Source organism: Grus americana, chromosome 2, assembly GCF_028858705.1.
Source record: "Grus americana isolate bGruAme1 chromosome 2, bGruAme1.mat, whole genome shotgun sequence".
Lineage (NCBI taxonomy): Eukaryota > Metazoa > Chordata > Aves > Gruiformes > Gruidae > Grus > Grus americana.
In genome coordinates this window covers 61,396,744-61,417,421 of record NC_072853.1, presented here as the reverse complement: position 1 = coordinate 61,417,421, position 20,678 = coordinate 61,396,744, and the positions used below count along the sequence as shown (strand labels likewise).

The following is a 20,678-nucleotide window of genomic DNA, read 5'->3' as shown; positions in this document are numbered from 1 at the left end:
GATATGATGTGATATATGATATGATAAAATAAATACTAGTAAATGAAAATCCAAAACAGGTGTTTGTTATGTAAGATATTTTATAAAATTAAGCTATATGCATGAATTGCATTTTGCTGTTCCTGAGCAATCAAAGAAATATAGAAAAACCATATCATTACGTTTAAAAGCAGATTTCAAGTACAGAACCTCTCTCTCTCTATCTTTCCCAAGAGAAATTACCTATTGTAACTGTACCCCAAATCTAGTCCTAGTTACTTAGACTGCCATTATTCAACAGTAAATGCAAATAAAAGACATTAAATTATTTCTTATTTAGGCAAATAAGAATGTTACTGTTTCTGACTGCCCAAATTGTAACTTCAGGTATGTACCTTTATTGATTGGTTAAGGGGGTTTTTTTTGCTTTATCTTACACAGCTTTCAGAGTCTTAATGAAAGTGGGAGCCTTCTGGTTTGCTACTTAATTACTGGCACAGAAAGCCATAGAATATTGGCATAGAAAACCATAAAGGAAATGCCCACAGCTAAAAGCCTGTGAATAATTTATCACATTATTTTTAACAGCACAATAAGGTTTAAAAATGAACAGATCTTTAGAGGAATAATAAAAAAGAAAAAAAAAAAGAAAAAAGAAAAAAAGGCTTTTCCTTCAGTTCTCTCTTCCCTAGGAAGAGATTCAATATTCAGCAAGACAGAGAAATTATTTATCTCACAGTTTCAAATTATTTGACTCACAGAGTCCTTCATCAGGACTCTGTAGCTACCAAAGCTTACTTAATCGCTTCTGTTCCTCCCAGTCTTCACTTTTGCTCCCTAGTGTTGTCAGACTTGTCATTTCCACCTGCTCCTTTTTAAAAATGAAAAGATATTTCTTTCTGTTTCTGTACCCTACAGAAATTCAAAGTCACTCAGTTCTAATTGTCCAGGTTTAAGACGCAGACAGGGCTGCTCTCCCTTGAACAACCCTTCCTTTAGGGACACGTTTTGACATTATGAAATAGTAATTCTTTTTGGGAATGCTCTCCAAGTAATCAAACTAAGCATTGAACATACCTTATTTTTAACCAGCAGCTTACTTTGTGCATTTTGATGATCACAACTCGATTTAGTTAGTGTTGCTTTATTTTTCACTTCCAGAAGTCCCTGAATTTTTTTTACCTGTAACTTCAATCTTCTGTTCTCTTCTTCCAAACTTTGCTTCTCTGCTTCAAGTGTCTCTCTCTTTGCCCATTCAGAGGTATTCTCAAACTGCAGTCTTTCCAGCTGGGAAGGGTTGGGGTAGGAGGAAGAACAAGTGAAAGAGAGAAAAAGAAAGAGGAATAAAATTATTAAAACCCCCTGGTTTTTATTGAGTGAGGCTAATGGCCTCACCTCAGTGTAAGGTGAGCATCTTAGAAATCAGTCCAAGATAAAGTTTTCCATGTTTCATTAAGTTAAATACTTGAAATTGAAAAGAAAAAACCAAGAGAGTAAATTTTTCATTAATTGTTCCTTTAAAAAAGTAAAGCACAGGTAATGTTTTAATACAGTAATTGGTAACCAAATTTTATTTCATTCCATGCTCTTTACAGAACAATATTAAAAAAAAATTGTTTTAAATAACATTGAGACTGGTTTTTGTCTGACAGTGTCAAAGTTCACTTTTTATTCATTATATTATGATGAAAAATCAGCACATTTTTAGTTATCGTCTGTTTACGCTTTAGAAGGACTATAATGAATATTCATTCAACTGAAGAAGTTCTAAAGTATGTCTTCAGTACTAGAACCTGTTATCCTAATAAGCAGAGGAAGAATTTTTAAGTTTTCACACTACTCTGTTTCTTGATGTTACAATTAATAGTCCTAAGGGAAAATATTATCATCTATAGCAAATGCTGTAACCCTAATTTAGGATAACCAAGCTTTCTGAATTTATTTATCTAATCCACATACAGGAGGAATTAAATATATCAACAAAAAGCCATGTTACCAAGTGATATAAAGTAATTATCTAACAAATGACTTTATTTACTCTTTGCAGACAACTAGACAGAGGTTTTGTCAAGAATGTATGAAATGTTCCTTAAATTTCAAAAGAAAAATGGATAAAATTAATTGATTTGCATAACACAAAACAGGTATTTACCAGGTACTAACATATTTATCGGAAGATGATTCTTATTGACAAGTACTATTTTAACAGGTTATTATTATCTGGAACTTGTGAAAATATTAAAAGAGAATAAAATAGATTAAAAACCATGAAAATGCAAGATTCCTATTCTTTCAACTGAGATAAAAAAAAAAGGAAGAGAAACATATAAAAGTAAAAATTTTAAGAACTCTAAAATTTTCAGTTTTGTGAGAACTAAAATCTGGGTTTTTTGATAAAAGTAGAGTCTGACAACAGTACAAGGCACTTCCTCTTTGATGAAACGGGATATCTGTGCCAACAAGGCTTTAGAAAGAGCCAGAGAGGTGTAATTTCTCAGATATTGGTTACTTTTATTTTAAAATCAGTTTCTGGTAAATAATGAAAAGCTACTGAATATGAAGCAAAGAGAATGAGGTATTACAGAATCAGAGAAATATAATTCAGACACTGTGAGTTGTAACAATATTATTATCTTGCTAAATCAAATAGTAAACTTGTCTGTTCCCACCTTATTTCTGAGCAAATAAAAATAATTAGAAACTTTATAAAGTTAAAGAGTCTCATTCACATTTTCAGAGGAAAGTAGAAATGCTTTTGGAGTCTAGTAGGGACAAAAATAATATTTGATGGAAAATAATAACAAAAGATTGTTTACTAAAAATGATATTTTTCCAGATATTTCTCTAGCTAGTATTCTATATATGATACAGATATAGATATGTATATGATAGGATTCCACAAAAGACTGAGTAAAGTAGGTAGAAGGAAAAAGGAGAAAAAATAAAAAAACAAAAAAGAAAAAAAAGGTGCTTTTTTCTCCACAAGCTTCATCTTCTCATGATGAAGAACAATAAAAGGCAGTAAGACATTTTTTGCTATAAGGGTGATGAGACACTGGAATAGGTTGCCCAGAGAGGCTGTGGATGCCCCCTCCCTGGAAGTGTTCAAGGCCACATTGGATGGGGCTTTGGGCAACCTGGTCTAGTGGAGGGTGTCCCTGCTGATGGCAGGGGGGTTGGAACTAGATGATCTTTGAGGTCCCTTCCAACCCAAACCATTCTTTGTTTCTATGATTCTAATTAGAGCCATCTCCAAATTCCATTTCTAAGACAACTCATATACTGCATGGCAATCACCAACATTATGAAATTTTACAAGAGCAAGTGCTGGATTCTCCACCTGGGATGGGGCAATCCTGTTTACACATACAAATTGGGGGATAAGAAGCTGGATAGCAGCCCCACAGAAAGAGATCTGGGTGCTTGGGTTGCTGGCAAGTTTAATATGAGTCAACAATGTGCCCTAGCAACCTAAAGGACCAACCATGTCCTGGGGTGCATCAAGCACAGCATAGCTGTCCCACTCTACACTGCACTGGTGCGGCCCCACCTCGAGTACTGTGTGCAGTTTTGGGTGCCTCAGTACAAGAAGAGCATCAAACTATTAGAGTGTGTCCAGAGGAGGGCGATCAAGGTGGTGAAAGGTCTTGAGGGCAAGGCTTATGAGGAGCAGCTGAGGTCACTAGGTTTGTTCAGCCTGGAGAAGGCTTAGGGGTGACCTCATCACAGTCTACAACTTCCTCAAGGGGGAAGTGCTGATCTCTTCTCTTTCGCAGCCAGCGACAGGACACGAGGAAATGGCATGAAGCTGTGTTGGGGAAGTTCAGATTGGACATTAGGAAAAGGTTCTTCAGTGAGAGGGTGGCTGGTCACTGGAACAGGCTCCCCAGGAAAGCGGTCATGGCACCAAGCCTGTCAGAGTTCAAGCAGTGTCTGGACAACGCTCTTAGTCACATGGTTTAGCTTTAGGAAGTGCTGTGAGGAGCAGGGAGTTGGAGTTGAAGATACTTACGGGTCCCTTCCAACTTGAGATATTCTATGATTCTATTTTTCCAAATACAGAGGATGAGTACCAACTACTTCACTTAGAAAAGTTAATTGTCAAAGAGTTAAAACCTGAATGGATTATGTTTAAATGCATTTTATTCTACCAACAAAAGAAACTTTCTCAGGCTGTTCCTTCTCATTGTGGATTATTTGCTTCCATTAACAAAGAAAACAAGAAGAACAATAAATGAACAACCTCCTGCGCACACACCCTGACAGAATTCCAGTCTAACTTTGGCCAGTCTTAACATCATGATACACTGTTGGAGGGTACTCTGAAACAGTTCTTAAAAATAAATGGGCCTGTGATCTAAGATTAGGCAAGGTAGCAAGTAAGAAAGAAAGGAATATATTCCTTTCATACTCTGTATCATATTGGCAGACTAACTGGGAACTAATTTTAACTTTTTAAACAATTATGCTATTCAGCAGCTGTCTTTACATTATAGACTTATTATTGTATGAAAAGACTTTACACAGCCACAAAAAAAACTAGTTTTGGGGATGGTCCATCTGGATAAAATACAACAGAGTGAAAGGCCTATGTATTTTATATTCATGTTACCTCATAGTCTTCAAAGGTTATTTACCAAGCTAAATTTCCTAGAATGTGACAAACATCTGTACTGAGGTTAAACAGGTGTCATGGTTTAACCTGCAAGCAGCTAAAACAAATACTGACTGCTCCTCCCCCTTCAGTGGGATGCAGGAGAGAATTGGAAAAAAGTAAACCTCAGATAATTTTTTTTTAATAGGACAGGAAAGGAATAGAACAACAACAACAGCAGCAGCAGCATGTACAAAACAAGTGATATGCAACACAATTGCTCACTACCTGCTGACCAATGCCCAGCTAGTTCCCAAGCCACAGCGCACCCTTGCAAATTCCGCCCCCCCAGTTTATATACTGGGGAGAATGACATCATATGGTATGGAATATCCCTTTGGTCAGTTGTCTCAGCTGTGTCCCTTCCCAGCTTCTTGTGCACTCCACGTCTCCTTGTCAGCAGGCCAGTATAAGAAGCTGAGAAGTCCTTGACTGCTTAACAGTAACTAAAACATCAGCGTGTTATCAACATTATTCTCATCCAAAACATAGCATTAGACCAGCCACTAGGAAGAAAATGAACTCTATCCCAACCGAAATCAGGACAACAGGGAATCAGGGGAGGATAATTTTGTACCCTTGGTTTTGGGATTGGGGTTTTCTTGGCATGGTCTACCCACTAGTGACAGAGTACAAGATGTTAATTCCAATGCACAAGACAATATTAGATGGTCACATGTTCCTATTGAGGTCTTTAAATGCTATTTACTGAATTTCTGTACATAACTGGAAATGAAGTAATCACATACCTCTATTTAGCACCAAATATTTCTTCTTCCCCTCCCTTCTCAAACTGTTGTTGTGGTTTAGGCCCAGCCGGTAGCTGGGTGCCACACGGCCGCTCACTCACCCCTCCCCCAGCGGGATGGGGAAGAGAAGTATAACAAAAGGCTTGGGTCGAGATAAGGACAGGGGGAGATCACTCGCTAATTATCGTCACAAGCAAAACAGACTGAATGTAGAGAGGAGATTAATCTAATTTATTACTAAGCAAAACAGAGTAGAGGAATGAGAAAATCAAGTCTTAAAACACCTCCCCCCAACCCTCCCATCTTTCCCGGGCTCAACTTCACTCCCGGCTTCAACCTCCTCCCCCCTCAGCGGCACAGGGGGACAGGGAATGGGGGTTGCGGTCAGTTCAGCACACATTGTCTCTGCCGCTTCTTCATCCTCAGGGGGAGGACCCCTCTCATCGTTCCCCTGCTCCAGCATGGAGTCTCTCCCACGGGAGACAGTCCTTCACAAACTGTTCCAGCATGGTCTCTCCCACAGGGTGCAGACCTTCAGGAGCAGACTGCTCCAGTGTGGGGTCCCCCACGGGGTCACAAGTCCTGCCAGCAAACCTGCCCTGGTGTGGGCTCCCCTCTCCATGGGGCCACAGGTCCTGCCAGGAACTTGCTCCAGCATGGGTTTCCCACAGGTCACAGCCTCCTTCAGGTGCCTCCACCTGCTCCGGCGTGGGGTCCTCCACGGGCTGCAGGTGGAATCGCTACACCCCCTCATCCTTCCTCCATGGGCTGCAGGGGGACAGCCTGCTTCACCATGGTCTTCTCCACGGGCTGCAGGGGGATCTCTGCTCCGGCGCCTGGAGCACCTCCTCCCCCTCCTTCTGCACTGACCTTGGTGTCTGCAGAGTTTCTTACATCTTCTCACTCCTCTCTCTGGCTGCAAAAGCTCCTCCAACTGTTTTGTTTTCCTTCTTAAATATGTTATCACAGAGGCGCTGATTGGCTTGGCCTTGGCCAGGGGCGGGTCCATCTTGGAGCCGGCTGGCATTGGCTCTATCAGACACAGGGGAAGCTTCTAGCAGCTTCTCACAGAAGCCACCTCTGTAGCCCCGTCTGCCACCAAAACCTTGCCACACAAACCCAACACAACTGTGAAGATTTATAGTTGTTCAAATACCATCTACCGGACTACAATCACAAACCCCAAAATTTTTTCTAAATAAATATGCAGGAATAATGTCTTACAACTACCTATGAAAGATTTGGAGCACAATAAAGCCCTATGTTCTTGCAAAGCATCTGCCAAAAGACACAACTCAAATTCTAAGCCTGAAAGTTCACCTTTTAACAGTGATAACACTAATCAATACCAAGATGTAGAGAGAAATCACAAAGCCATCCAAGGCTGAATTTCAGTCAGGCAATTAAGCACAAGATGACTACCAAACCAAGATCTGATGTCACAGATAAATTTACTTATCTCTGTGCCTGTAAAATTTCCATTCATCACACTCAAGATGCCTACAAGCTCCAATAATAAAAATTTAAATACTTGATATACCATATACATAAAGAACTCCATAGCAAAGTCAGAAAAAGATACTAACGTACAAAATCATGAATAGACAATTTTAGTATAATTGATTTTATTATAAATTGTTGTCCAGCATAGTACTAGAACTCATATTTTCTGAAATACTAGTTTGCAGAGTGTTAGTAATCAGGGTTGGCTTTTTGTTCATTAAAGTTCTCTCAAACTATACCTTATGCTTATTCCAAATAAAAATTTTCATATAATGCCCTCATAGGAAGTATTTGCTCTTTTTCCTCTTTGATAACATGCAAAAAAAAAGTGAGGTGTCAGATCCCAACTTATAGATTTCACATCAGAACACCTACTTCACAAAGTCATCACGTGTAAGTTTATCACTCCTGCTCTTGAGTAGGCAGAATTTGTCTCCCACACCTGTACAACGCATCAACATGTTCCCAATCCCACTCACACCCCAAAACCCCTGTCAGGGCCCTTCCGGCCCCAAGAGTTCAGCTGGCAGTGACAAAGGCCAGCTGGCTGATGTGAGCTGTTGTAAGGAGCTGGAAGAAGACACAGCAGAGAAAAGTCTCTCTTTGCCTCAGGGCTGGTTTTAATATGAATATTCCAGACCCAATCCTTGACGGAGCTATGTTGCAAATATTTACATATTTGCATTTAGAACAGACATATGAATGTAATACAGATTGCAGAAAACAGCTTTGATGCCTCTATTGTTTTATGAGGTGTTCCTGAACTAATTAGTCTCATCTTTCTATATGAACTTTTCAACATATTTTACCTTGAATGAAATAAAATTAATTATGTCTGAAATTATATATTTTAACTCATTTAGTCGAAAAATGGAATATTGTTATTAAAAAGGCCATGAGGTCCCTTCCAACCCAAACCATTCCATGATTCTATGATTCTACAATCTCTTTAATGCAATTTTATACACAACAAATCTTGCAGGGTTATAGTCTTTCAGAATGCACTGAAGTCTGCTCATCGTTCTTTGAGATATTTTAAGGGTCTTTTCATAACTTGGTGCTTTGGCTTCCAGAAAAGATTAAATGCAATGACTAAAGGCAATGCTAGATGCTAACTCAGATTTTTGAGAGTGTATTCCTCTCATTAAAACAAAGTAAAACAAAAGAAAACAAACAAAGCTTCAAGGATCTATTTCCCTCTAGAAACAAGATTTAGAATGTTGTTTGGTTTTGAATTGAAAAAACTCACCAACTTTGTTTTCCAATTATGAGCTCCCTGCCTTCAGAGAAAGTAACTTTTTCACTTAGGAAAAAATAAAAAAAGTTGTTACATATGCTGATGGGCTCTGTAGACTATTTCATCACTGTACAACTAGAGCTGCTCTGTGAAGGACCTATTCCCCCTCACTGAGCTTGAATGTACCCCTGGGATCTTCTGACCTACTCCATGCTACACAGTTTCAAAAGGCTGAAAATCACCTCATCCATTGTGCAAGTAACTTGTGTGGGACCACTTTCCTTTCCACCATACAGCCAGAGAAAACAACTGTTGTGAGACCAGAGAAAACAACTGTTGTTTTTTCCCCCTCTACTGCGCTCTTGTGAGACCCCACCTGGAGTACTGCGTCCAGCTCTGGGGGCCCCAGTACAGGAGAGACGTGGAGCTGTTGGAGCGAATCCAGAGGAGGGCCATGAAGCTGATCAGAGGGCTGGAGCACCTCTCCTATGAGGACAGGCTGAGAGAGTTGGGGTTGTTCAGCCTGGAGAAGGGAAGGCTCCGGGGAGATCTAACTGTGGCTTACCAGTACCTGAAGGGGCCTACAGGAAAAATGGAGAGGGGCTGTTTATGAGGGAGTGTAGTGACAGGACAAGGGGTAATGGGTCTAAGCTGAAGGAGGGTCGATTTAGATTAGATGTTACAAAGAAATTCTTTACTGTGAGAGTGGTGAGGCACTGGAAGAGGTTGCCCAAAGAGGTTGTGGATGCCCCATCCCTGGAAGTGTTTAAGACCAGGTTGGATGAGGCTTTGGGCAATGTGGTCTAGTGGAGGGTGTCCCTCCTGATGGCAGGGGGGTTGGAACTAGATGATCTTTGAGGTCCCTTCCAACCCAAACCATTCTATGAGTCTATGATTCTATGATTCTAATACAGCCAGTTGAGGAAAGCAGTTAGAGGAACTTTTCTCAGTAAGGAAGTTGAGGCAGATGCTATTGAAAATACAATACAAGGCGAACACTCAAAAAGTGTTAGCTGCTTTGAACTGACCTAATGAATTTTTTGTGGGTATATATGTGTATATAAAATACATACATGTATGCATATGTGTATACACATAGACATGTTCCTGTGTTTCTTTAAAGGGAACCTGGCATTATTAATTTTTTTTTCTACCCTTCATTACATGAAAATCATACATCCTTTAATCTATTGCTGCCTTAAAGTCTACTATTTCCTTTCACTTTTCACGGAAAAATGTTTCAAAGGAATGGTTCATTTTGAAATTCATTACTGAAAATTTAATTAAAAAAAGAAAATTGATTGAATAGCAGTGATACCTATCTCACATCTACAGTGAAAAGAATTTCAGGGTTTTATTTCCACATAAAATGTACATTGTGATATGTGTACAGCGATTAAGTATTTTAAATGCTTTTGGGTAGAACTACAGATTCTGACTTATAAAGGAATTGAAAGCCTAAGAAACAATTTGCAACACGTGAAAAAAACTCAGGATGTTTCATTTTCCCTTCAAATGTGAATATTTTCTCTCCAGAAAATATGTCCACAAACGTGCACTGAATTTTACTTTTCAATAGGAAGACCAGAATAATGGTGGAAGCATAGAGTGAGGTCAAGGTACTGTCAGTGAAATGGATAATTGCTAAGGTGAATGGCGGAAATGAAGTGTGGTGTACTGACCTTTTGAAACTGGATAATTACGTCTTAGAACTAACCTACTCCATTTTCTGACTAACATGAAAGACAGAGCCCTGAGAAAAAGACACAGAAGAAGGAACTCCTCCTGGTACAGTTCATTAGCAGGAAAATGTTAATGCTGTAGTTCAGTTTAAGGCAATATAACAGTGATTGAGTCTCAAAAAGTTTTACTGAAACAAGATTTTTCTCCTTCCTTTTAGTCAAGGGAAGATGGAGTAGGATGCAGGACAACAATTAAGCTGTCTACCCATTTTTAATGGGAGTAATGACAGCAAAAAAAGGATGATGATGAAGAGATGGAACAGTCAATATTATTTCAAATAAAACCAGAAAATTTTCCACACATCCCTCAGGAGCAAGAGAGGTTAAGAAAGCAGCATTTTTTGTTTGGTTTTAGCACAGTTTTGTTATCTTCCTATGAAACTTGGGAAAAGGTAGGAAAGTGTACTTAGAGAGTTATGATCTCCAGCTTTCCAAAGGAAGCATTTAAAATGGAGACAGACAGAACACAAGCATTAGGGTAAAAAGCTGTAGTTTTTATTTGATATCACTGACAATGAGATCATAAACAAAAAAAAAATGCCAATTCCGCTAGAAAGTCTCTCTGCACAAGGTTTTTCTTTTACAAAACCGGCACTTTTTAACAACAGAATTTTCTAAGAAAGTTTCTCAAAACATCTTAAAAAGAGGTTGTCCCTATAAGATACTTAACATTACATGCAAGGCCTTTTCCACAGCAGAACTGACTGAAAACAGAAAAGTTTCATTTATTTATTTACAGTCTGAACCTTACTCAACAACAATAAAACATTAACTTCTAATGCTATCTGTCTTCATACTAATAATCTGCAGGCGAGCCAAAAATGGCCTACAGACTTGTGACCCAGAGAGGCGAGAATTCCTGATTCAACTAATAAAAAGAAACTCAGCCCCACTCAAATACTTGTAAAACCTCTGTTTCAGCTTGCACAGAACAAAAATGAAAATTTAAAATCAATATGCTTGTTGTGGTTTAACCCCAGCTGTTAACTGAGCCCCACACAACTGCTCGCTCACCCCTCCCCCCAAGGGGATGGGGAGGAGAATGGAAAAAAACCTCATGGGCTGAGATTAAGACAGTTTAATAGGATAAAAACGAAAATAATGATAATGATGATGATGATGATGATAGTAATACTAATAATAATAATTATACAAGTGATGCACAAATGCAATTGCTCACCACCTGCAGAGAAAAAAAGAAAACCATCTGATGCCCAGTCTGTTCCCAAGCAGCAATCCCACCTCCCAGCTAGCTTCCCCAGTTATAGACAGATCATGACGTTATATGGTATGGAATATCCCTTTGGCCAGTCTGGGTCAGCTGTCCCAGCCCAGGAGACCCAACTCCTTGTGCACCCCCAGCCTACTCACTGGTGGGGTGGGGTGAGAAGCAGAAAAGACCTTGGCTCTGTGTAAGCACTGCTCAGCAACAACAAAAACATCCCTGTGTTACTGTTTCCAGCACAAATTCAAAACATAGCCTTGTACTAGCTACCATGCTACCATGAAGAAAATTAATTCTGTCTCAGTCAAAACCAGCACAATGCTTTTTCCTGCTTTAAATGACTGTGTAGAACTTTTTCAGGTTTTATAATGCAGGATGAATGAATACACATTTTCAAGATTCTTAATATCCTCTCTATATTGTGTATGGAGGTCATTTCCACTCATCTATGCTGTAAATTATTCTACAAACTGAAAGCAAGAGACACATTCAACTGAAAGTTTAATAAGCCATAGGTTGATTATGAATTAAGGATCAAGTCACCCTCCTAAAAAAGAAAACTTATTGAAATAAATATAAAGCTTTGTGAAGAAATTAGCAAATTTGACTATTACTGATCTTTTCCCAAATCTCTTTGTTTCTGAAGCAAATGTTCCTTTTCTGTAACTCAGACAGGAATATTATCTCTCAAAGTCATATCCAATGACCTTCTCAAAGCCAGAGACAATAACTCAACAGTTGTGCAGTTTTACCAACCATCTTCCAAGTTATTGCATATTGACAAGAAATGCAAGGACAGAGAATCTGCCATTTCACAGTGGTAGTTTTGTTTATTTATGAGATTTCATCCACTTCTAAAGTATTGAATGTGTTGCAGCTGCTAGAAGAAATGGCAAAAGTGCAATTTCCTTAAACATGACATCTAGGTAGATTGGATCAAATGAATTAAAAAACAAGCTCTGCCTGAGGAGTCTACCATCAAGCAGAAGCATCACATTTCTTCATTAAAAGTGCATTGTGAAACATCATTACAATTCATAACATAGTTATAATACTGGGTCTGAAGCTTTTCTATCAATGTTCTAAAGGGAATGGTATCAAATTCTTAAAGATACTCTCTCAGCACAACTGGGTGAAAAAAAATGTCTCTACTGGAATATCAGGAAAAATCTGATACAGGTAGATGCACCCTGAAAGAGATATCATATACAAGTAGCAGACATCAGTTAGATTGCTGTATCTGATTCTCTGAAATCTCTTTTGGGTTTAGGTCAGAAGTGTCAACAGAACTTCTTATATGACAATGGTTCCACCCCACTGAACACCTCCCTTATGGAAAGGCGTAAGAGGAAGACACACCTCATGTAAGCAAGATGCCAATGTCCAAGTGGATAGGAAATACTTTCAAGAATCTTAATTACCTGCAGTATACGTTTTATTTTGCTTCGGGGTTTCAGGGTATTTTATTTTATTTTTGTTTGGTTTTGTTTTTGTTTTGAGATTTTTACTGCTAGAAGTCTGTAAGAGCTTAGTGACAACTGCAAAAGCTCCTAGGTCTGAAAGGAAACCCATCAGCTTGCCTGCTTCCAAGCCCAGCACTGCTGTGCACAGGTGTGATGTTTGCTGGCAAGCAAAACTATTACTCACCATGTGTGACACTAAGCAATTTTGCAATGATTATTTACAGTATATGTGACTGTTTCTAGAATTCTTTTCCTTTTTCATCTAAAAGAAGTAATCAAAGACTACCAGAATCCATAGCACTCCTTCCACAGGAAAGGGAAGACAAATACTGCCTACCTTTTTATTTGACAAGTACTTCAATATTCAATATGGGGGAAAAAAAAAAAATTACTCTGTTTTTTGTCTTATGGTAAGCAAGTCTGCCAAGAACACCATTTAGTCCATCAGAAACTATACTGAAAGCATGATAAATGTTATTATGCCCGACAATATCCTGAGACGCCAAGCCCTGCAACAAATTGAACTTTCTAATGAATGCTTATATTCATAACATTGCATGTATCTGAGCACCAGCATGTTTAGTAATCAAATATTTCTTCCTTCTGGTACTACTCAAATGTTTAAGTCTGCTGCAAGCTGATATCATTGCACTATGTTGACATTAAAGGAAAAGTTTCTGATTTACTGGCATTTATTTTCCTCTTCCCCATCTGCACACAGAGAAAACTCTTTTGTGTGTATGACTAATTTACCACAAGTAATTTTATTCAGGAATATAAGTTGTCCATAGATACATAAAAAACTTAAAGGCTGAAACTTTCATGAATCATGAATAATATATGCAGAGCAGCATAAATAAGTTCAACAAAAATAAAGTGCTGAGAGTGAGGTGGGGAAAATACCCTTGATCTCACAGATCTTTTTTTCCATGTTGATTCCGGCACTGCTTTCTAGTTTCTTTTAAGTTCAAGTTGATATGGACTATGTATTACGTTAAACTAAATAAACATTAGCATCTTTGCTGAAAAACTAGGAATGCTGTCTGTCTTAAATAATCCTTAATGCAGCTTTAGCAGTCCACATTACCATGCATATCAGGACACAGCAATCCTGATATTTCAGATTTTGTTTGCTGCTTTCATGTCTCAAATGTGACATCTGCATGGATCATAACATATCTCGTGGAGCCTCACTTAAACCAATGATTTCACATGAAGAATTGTTTAACATCAACGACCTGATGTTTAGGAGAATCTACTATGCATTCAAGGAAAAAAGTTTTTCTCTCAATGATTATCAGAGAGAATTATCCATACTGCCTTTCTAAAATTCTGCTTTCACTAATTATCTGAAAATAATTAAAAATTTCAGAGTAACTACTTTTACCTATCTAAACTGTTGAGATCAGTAAAGATAATACCAACACATCATGCACTCATTTTTACTGTAAAATTATGAAATGTTTTTATGTTTTATCTTATTTTAAACAAAAAAAGATATTTACTTTTTTCAGGTGGAAAAAAATAAGGAAAATTACTAAGCAAATACTGAAAGTTCCTTGCTGTATGCTAGACTTCTTCACTGTAATTACAATTCATAAAAAGTTTGAGACTAGAGGAATAACCAAACTGTCAGTGTCTACCAAGTTGTACAGTACTGCTTACTTATTTCACATTTTCATAATTGAATAACAAGCTATTGCAAAAAATATCTGGGAAACCAGTTAGAACTAGAAAGGACTGTTAGAATAAAGATATACAAACATATGCTATAAATAAAATTTCTAACAGCCATAAGATGTAATGTCAATTCTGTCAAGTAGACACTCTTGTAGGCTTGCCAGAAAAGCATGAATGTTTGAATGAATATTTAAAAACAAATAAGACTATGATTAATTTTTACTGATATATCTTGTGCTATTTTAGCTGCCTCTTCTCCCACACAATGTCTAATTTCATATTTACATAATTACATGATCCCTCTTAGAGCCTTCCTATCTCTGATTCCCTCTGATTTAGTAAAACATTAAGTAAAGAAAAAAATTCTATATCCCCACTGGCCCCCAAAAGAGATTTTACTGTTGATGGAGAAGAACTGTAACCGTGTCAGGTAAATTATGACCTAGCTGATAATTAGAGTTAGGATTTAAAACTGAAGGGAAGTAGTCAGTTTCCTTCTGAAATTTAGGTTCACCAAATGAAATTAAAAGACAAAAAAATCTGCCTTAGTTACACCTGCAGGAGAAAGAAGTCTGCACTTGCCCTAGCTTCAGTCAAAAAAAAAAGATCTACAATAACAATACTTGCCAGTGCCCAAAACTTGGTGGTAACCAAATTGACTAAAAGGTCTCCTATCAGAAACTGAAAATACATCTTACATAGGCAATATACTCCAGTGTTTAAATAATTACAATTAATGATTAAGAGGCTTGCTACAAGTATATTTCATTTTGCAGCTAAACCCAATGAGCCTTAACAAAACTAGATCCACTTAAAAGCATCTACAATCTTTTCAAGACATAGTAGCCCCATAAAGCTGTGGTACTTAATTCTACAGCCCTACTTATAAGAGTCTGAAAGACAGTATCCTGAAATATATTACTCCTTTTTAGCAATAAATAAATAGATAGATTCTGTCACAAGGATTCAAGGTCCTTGTGATTCTGATTGTATCTCGTTAGTCTTTCTCTAATAGCAGGCGATCAGTATAGCAATAAACCGTATGCAAAACAGTGTGATATCAACAGAAGACATTTTTCAAATGCAACGATAATATATTTTTTTCCAAAATTGTGGTGGGTTGACCCTGGCTGGGGACCAGGTGCCCACCAGAGCCACTCTATCACTCCCCTCCTTCACTAGACAGGGGAGAAAAGGCATAATGAAACGCTTGTGGGTCGAGATAAGGACAGGGAGAGATCACTCACTAATTATCATCACGAGCAAAACAGACCGAACTTAGACAGGAAATTCATCTGATTTATTACTAGGCAAAACAGAGTAGAGGAATGAGAAATAAAATCAAATCCTAAAACACCTCCCCCCACCCCTCCCATCTTCCCGGGCTCAACTTCACTCCCGGCTTCAACCTTCCCCCCCTCAGCAGCACAGGGGGACGGGGAATGGGGGTTACGGTCAGTTCATCACACGGTGTTTCTGCCGCTTCTTCATCCTCAGGGGAGGACTCCTCTCATCGTTTCCCCTGCTCCAGCATGGAGTCCCTCTCACGGGAGACAGTCCTTCATGAAGTTCTCCAACGTGAGTCTCTCCCACGGGCTACAGTCCTTCAAAAACTGCTCCAGCATGGTCTCTCCCACGGGGTGCAGACCTTCAGGAGCAAACTGCTCCAGCATGGGTCCCCCACGGGGTGACAAGTCCTGCCAGCAAACCTGCTCTGGCCTGGGCTCCCCTCTCCATGGGGCCACAGGTCCTGCCAGAAGCTTGCTCCAGCGTGGGCTTCCCACAGGCCACAGCCTCCTTCAGGTGCCTCCACCTGCTCCAGTGTGGGGTCCTCCATGGGCTGCAGGTGGAATCTCTACACCCCCTCATCCTTCCTCCATGGGCTGCAGGGGGACAGCCTGCTTCACCATGGCCTTCACCACGGGCTGCAGGGGGATCTCTGCTCCGGCGCCTGGAGCACCTCCTCCCCCTCCATCTGCACTGACCTTGGTGTCTGCAGAGTTTCTTACATCTTCTCACTCCTCTCTCCAGCTGTAGAAGCTCTCTCTAACTGGGTTTTTTTCCCTTCTTAAATATGTTATCACAGAGGCGCTGATTGGCTTGGCCTTGGCCAGCGGTGGGTCCGTCTTGGAGCTGGCTGGCATTGGCTCTATCAGACACAGGGGGAGCTTCTAGCAGCTTCTCACAGAAGCCACCCCTGTAGCCCCCCCGCTACCAAAACCTTGCCACACAAACCCAATACAGAAATAAATAAACTTTATTAAGTGTTGCTGCCAATTCATTAGTGTACATAATCAGAAGCTACAGATTAAGGAAAAAAAAACAGCTTTCCAGAGGACCAGCTGGTATCAAAAGGAGATATCAATCATAAATTAAATTAAAAATAAACTTAGAAAAGACCACCAAACAACAAAAGTTCTCATCTGACATTTGTGTTTTGTTTTCTTTCTCATATATTTTAAAAAAAAAAACCAGTCTGATATAAGACATATATTCTTGAGATACTGAAATTAACATTCACACTCACTCTATGTGGAAAAATCGCACATCTCATGTCCTTTATTTTAGTGAATGTATCCAGGGGAAAAGGGATGATGCATTCTAATAGCTACATAGCATTAAAGAATTTTTCCAGACAAGAATATTGAAAATGAAGTTGTCTTACATAAGAAAATAGTTCTACTGAGATATAAGGCAAATGGTAAACCATTTGTAGGCTATCTTGGAAACTGAGGGGCTTTTACCCATGGTCTAAAGAGAACAAATACATAAATGCTTTATTCATTTTTATAGCCAGGCAATATTTCAAACATGTCCACATGTCTTGATCAACTAAGTTACTAATGCACATGAAAAATGAACCACGTACTTTATTATTTTTCAGAACAGGACTCTGCAATCTGTAGTTCAAGATACAAACCTCATACATTACGAGTCCACACAAACACCTGTCATTTTTCTTGCAGCTTCAAGAGCCTGAACCCTCAACTGCAGTGGAGGGGCAGGAAGAGCCTCCGCCTATATGAAGCTGGGAAGTGGAAATTCCCATGATGACGAAGGCTGGTGAATTCTCACACTAGGAAGAAGGTTCATGCTGCACCTGATAACCTGCACTTTCAGAAGAGGTTGGGATTGATGACTGCCCTTGGGGTTGATGAGAAGCCTCTCCGGTGGGTGAGCTTGAGCCTCTCGGGATCACTAGAAGGACGGTGGTGAATAATAGCAATAGGTGACTCACTGCTGCAGGGACTCAGGACACCCATCTGCTGATGTGATTTGTCAGAGGGAAGTTTGCTGCGTGCTGTTTCCTGCATCTTAGATAGAATGAATGTCCCCACAAGAAAAAAATGAAAAACCTAGATTTCTAACCTAGAAAAAAGATAAGAAATCTCTACAGGATGTCTGAGTTCTGTTCCTCCTGCATTTTGACAATTTGCCACAATGTTTTGCTTTTTTAAAAGCTGGTTTAATAATATCAGTTTTCCAGTATCTTAATAGGATATTTGTAAGCTCCTGAAATTTTCCTCTCTTCCTCCATAAGATGAATGTGATAAGGGAGACCTATTTACTTATTGAAAAAAATTAATTATGATTAAATTACCAGTAATAAATGGCCCATCAAGTAATTTGTTCCTTTAAAATTTATACGGCTGTTTTTAGAAGAATATTTTCGTATTTTCATTTTACATATATACAGTAAAATACTGGTGCCTATACAAGCCTGATAATCATGACCTTACATTAAAATGGCATGTACAACATGCCTATTTACTATATTGCTACATGCGTGATACTTGAGATGGGATTAATATGACTTAATTGTCAAACTGAATTGCCTAAAGCTGAACATAACAATTATAGTTCCAACCAAGATCAATCTAAATGAACATTATACAGTAGTTTAGGTGAATTTAAACCATTCTCTAATCTCAGTCAAGAAAAGAATTCACATTTCAGCTAATCTCTTGGAGAATATTGCTTGAAATTTATAAAGGACACACATCAACCAAAACTCTCAAAACTTGACAACCCATCACTCATCTGGAGAGTCAGAACTCCAATATGTGCTAACAAGTGCATAGTTGCTTTTGCTACTATGCATGGAGAGGTTGAATTTTTAATCAGGGGAATAAACAAGTAAAAATTCCCATATTAACTAACAACAACTGATCTAGGAAATGTATCTGAAATTAATTTATTTAAAAAAAATAAAAATCACACCTTAATCTTTATGTTTCACTACTGAGCACAGGAAAACTGGAGCTCTTGGCATTCACACCAAAAAGGTTTGTTTCTTTGTTTTACAAACAGTAGCATGCTTTTCTTGCAATTGATTGGATTATGACAGAACACAGTAGGGGTGATAGTGGTAATAGATTAAACAAACTCTGTTAAAAAAACCTAAGGAAATGGCAAAGATTGTTTTAGGCATAGGGATTATAGCAATTATTTCTCCTAATTTAATTTTAAATCTCAAAGGGCAGCTGGTTTGGAGCATTCTTAACCAAAAAGGTCTGAAGCAAATCATGAGCTTTCATCCCTTAATTTGCTTCAATGACATCTTAGCTTTATGAAGAAAGGAAAAAAAAAAAAAATCTTTTCACTAGTTTCCCAGTATGCTTAAAGGTTCAATACTAGACATTTTTGTTTATATTTAAAAAGAAGGTATAACAGGCTTCTGCTGAGAATACATTTTTCAAAAATGACACTTGAAACCTTTTATTAAACTCTGCTTACTTCCTTTTTCATCTAAGTATTGTTGCAATGGCAAGCTGAAGTTGCCCGGTTTAAGAGTTGTTATGATCTGAAGTTAGTTTACTTGTGTTACTAGTGCTGTTATCAGGGGGAAGGGAATGAGGGTATGTGTGTAGCTTTTGGGTTTTTTTCCTCCCCAAACCTAATACAACAAACTTCTTCCCAAAATAAGGAACACAGACTACCCCCTTAGAGAGCTTAGACTGATTAATGCAAATCCTTTCCAACATCAAATAAAGAACAGATTTGTCAATTTGTCAATTGCCTATGTATTGACTGTATTGGGAGCAAAAAATAAGCTTCTATTCTATGCAAAAGTATGACTGATTAAATTGTTAGTCTTAACTCTCAGAACAATGATAAATTATCTATAATTTACCAAAGATAATTTAAAATTTCAGGATTTTTACACATAGACAGCATACAAATTTAATTGTAGTCTACACTATAACAGCATGCCTCACTTTGTTTCAAGTAGTTATCTATTGTGTGTTTAGTAACGCTATTATTAACTAATTCAGGGACTAGAATAAGCTATGAATCATTCGAATAAGCACTGTAAAAGGAAGATGATAACCCTTACTCAAAAAATACAGTGATTTGTCACAAGATGATGAATGTAAGCATGCAGAAAATCACCTGAAAACAAAAGTAAACAGTGCAATGGGAAATCTCTCTCTCTCTTTTTTTTTTTTTAACTTTTGAAGTTTTATTTGCCATACAGAAGGTCAACACCTCTCTGTTTCCAACCAATTTCTAAGCCGACCTTCCATTCTGACTTTATAGTACTTTATTGAGCCAAATGTGTAGACAAGTAAGGAACTGTAAGAAAACAGTAAATCAATAGTAGTCAGAATGATTGAAAGCAGTCAAAGCAAGTTCAAAGTGTCATTAGTCTCAAGAATTTCCTAGACTGTATTAGTACAACGTGCTGCAGATCAGAACACTGTTCAATCCAACTTACTAGAAATTATTAAATGAATAATACTAAAGATGTAATAATAATAATGCTAATTGATAGAAAAAACACTAAGTAAAAATATCTCAGTTTACAGTATATTTTTTGATGTAACTGCTAATGAATCATATCGACAATACATGAAAACCATCAGCAATTGTGAAAGTGCTCTACATTTAAGTCAGGAACTATGCAAGATCACTTATCTTACAGATGAAGATTGTTGACTTTTCAGATTAATAGTTAAGTGGTGCTGGGAATAGGATGTTTGCTGTAATTGTAGATCTCTAAAAATAAATACATCTTAGATTACTGGAATACTAAATAGTGTGAAACCACACTAGAATTTGTAATCATTAATTTCCTGTAGGCAAACAATCCATACCAACATACTTAATAAAAATTTGCAAGTCTGATTGTATATAATATTAATTTTTCAGGAAAATCAAGATTGCATCAAAGTTGCTTGATGAATACCAGACTATTATACCAATATTACTTAAAGTGCAGGTAATTTGTACTATACACCAGACTCCAAAAGTTGCCACATTCTGGTGCATTGAGCTTTCTCCTTAAACAACAGCCTATGTTAAAAGGACAGATTAAATCAGTGTTTAAGCTTATTTTCTCTTCTGAAGTGAAAGTTCAACAGGATTCAAGAAATACAGAAGCTGACTTTGTTCAAAGAAATTTTAAAGTGCTGTGTTGCTTAGACTTCAGATAAATATGGTAT

The 20,678-nt window shown here is 38.0% G+C and overlaps 1 protein-coding gene across 6 annotated transcripts in view; it reads right to left on the bottom strand.

Moving 5' to 3' along the window:
• The window catches only part of CCDC102B (coiled-coil domain containing 102B), a 218,142-nt gene that overhangs the window by 128,197 nt on the left and 69,267 nt on the right, over positions 1-20,678 (bottom strand). For 5 of the 6 annotated variants that reach the window (XM_054817388.1, XM_054817389.1, XM_054817385.1 and 2 more), the window contains one exon: positions 637-1,266. In XM_054817388.1, coding sequence (XP_054673363.1) covers positions 994-1,266 — 273 coding nt within the window. In that variant the 3' untranslated portion in view covers positions 637-993. Of the gene's footprint in view, positions 1-636; positions 1,267-20,678 lie in introns of those variants that run through there. The other variant, XM_054817391.1, reaches the window with a different exon arrangement.